The following is a 2,040-nucleotide window of genomic DNA, read 5'->3' on the forward strand; positions in this document are numbered from 1 at the left end:
CCTGGACTGCTGAAGTTCATTGAAAGTTGTCTCTGGAGAAACTGTGCACCAAGCAAGTGGTGTTAATCAGTGTTAGGGAAAAGATAAAAGTATTTTCAAACACCTACAGGGACTTGGTGGGTGCTCTCTAATGTTGAAATTAATCTCGTCTAAATGTATTCATCTGTGAGCAATGAGAAAACTGTTGTCTGCTGTGCTCCTTGAGATTTAGCTATTTCTAAACACTGATGTCTTTCTTCATGCTTCCCATACAAGTTGAGAGTATGTCCTGAATACTGATGTCAAGTGGTACAACTTTCTGAACATAAGCCTCTTTTATAAAGCTTTAATTATTCTGAACTCAGAATCTCTAGCCTTAGATACTGCCATAACTTTTTAGACATAAGTTTAGGTTTGCATGATGCAGTTGAGGGGAGAGAGGGAGAGTATTCTGGGCATCTCTTGGTTTACACCATCGTGGAGCGACAGCTGTACTCAGGCATCTCCACGATGCATCCACTTTTGAGCTGAGGCTGGTTTGGGAAGCTGTGCCCATGCCAGTAGCAGTAGCACAGGTGGGGCTGGTGTTAGCCCAGAGGAAGCAAACGATACAACAGTGATGTTGTTGGACAGGAAGGTCCAGATTTGTCTGGATGTCTCAGTGGTCTGTTTTGCTAGAGAATGGGTGACCCAGGCAGGCAAGATGACAAGGGACATAAGGAAGGATTTTCTGGTTTGGAAATTCTACAGTGAAACTTTGAAACAATTGGCTTTTATTGAAGGCAGTACGAAGCCCAGGGGAGCCAGATTTCCACTTACCCTTGTCACAGACTTTCTGTGTAGCGTGAGTTGACCATGTAAGCTATCTCACTGCATACTCCCTACTTCACTGCCTTAACTCTTGACACATGAAAGCATTTTACTAGCTCTTGTACTATCCACAACCTGAAGATCTACAGTTCCTCCAAAACTTGCTACTTCTGGCCCCCTCCAAGCTAGCATGTGTGCAAAACTGCTTGTACACCTTGACTTGAAATTAAACTATATTAGATAGGTTACATGGATGCACGCTTGCATACAAAATAACGCAGTGTAACTAGAAGACTGTGCCCCTAAAATGTATACATATTCATCAGTTAGTCATGTAATGAAGTTTATTTTTATCTAATAGATGGGTAAGACAAAAGTAAATTGTATGTTTTAATCAAGGGTGAGACAATTATCTGGGCAGTTGACTTTTGCATGTTGTCTCTGAATTTCCCTTGGGGTGGTTCTTTTATGTGTTTAAATGAAAGGTGAGATAGGTTTACATTTTTATCTACAGAGTTGAAAAAGTACAGGGGGAGATTATATATTGCAGTTCATCTGAAGTAAATATCAAATATGCTGGGTACTAATGAGCATTCCATTCTTGTGTCCAGGAAAATGCACACTTCTTTGTTGCAGATATGATTATAGCATCACTAGAAAAAATGAAATGTAATATCTTAAGTCAACAAGCGGAATCCTGGGGTGTGGAAGAAACAAGCGGATCAGATAGCAGCTATCACACTGATTTGGAGTTATATTCTTACCCTGGAGTAAAGAAGTCTGATTCTTCTGTTACCTCTTCAGACAGTGGTTATGAAGGCAAGTTACTTAGTCTAGAATGTAACCTTGTCTGAAAGCCTTTGACATTTGTTTTTGTGCAAGAAAATACTAAATTTATTGGGGCACTGCATGGAACCAAATCCTCTGTTACCTTCTTTGAGTCTCTGGAGAGCTGTACCCCTCAAGGATCATCATACCACAAGCGTTTTTCCTGTGGGTCAAATACTTCCTTTTGAATGCTCACATCGATGTTTTATTTATTAGAATTAAATTATTTCATACATGTAAAAGAAAATGTAAGGATCAAGTGCTACATACCAAGCATGACTCTCCAAAAAGAGTGACTGTAGTTGGCTAATTTTCTTTCTGCTTAAATCCTTTTTTTTTTTTTTTTTTTTTTTTTTTTTTAAGGATTTGCAGCCTAGCTTTTTAATTCTGTGCTTGCTTCTGATGTATGCAGATCAGGCCATG

At 39.3% G+C, this 2,040-nt stretch overlaps 1 protein-coding gene across 1 annotated transcript in view; it reads left to right on the top strand.

The window, feature by feature from the left end:
• Positions 1-2,040, top strand: part of LOC114064166 (protein RUBCNL-like) — a gene marked incomplete at its 3' end in the record, with an annotated part of 21,125 nt that overhangs the window by 12,808 nt on the left and 6,277 nt on the right. Inside the window, exon 6 of the mRNA XM_027896961.1 lies at positions 1,401-1,608. Coding sequence (XP_027752762.1) covers positions 1,401-1,608 — 208 coding nt within the window. The remainder of the gene's footprint in view (positions 1-1,400; positions 1,609-2,040) is intronic.

This window comes from Empidonax traillii, unplaced genomic scaffold, assembly GCF_003031625.1.
Source record: "Empidonax traillii isolate 1590-97213 ecotype Southwest subspecies unplaced genomic scaffold, ASM303162v1 scaffold521:size443152, whole genome shotgun sequence".
Taxonomy (NCBI): domain Eukaryota; kingdom Metazoa; phylum Chordata; class Aves; order Passeriformes; family Tyrannidae; genus Empidonax; species Empidonax traillii.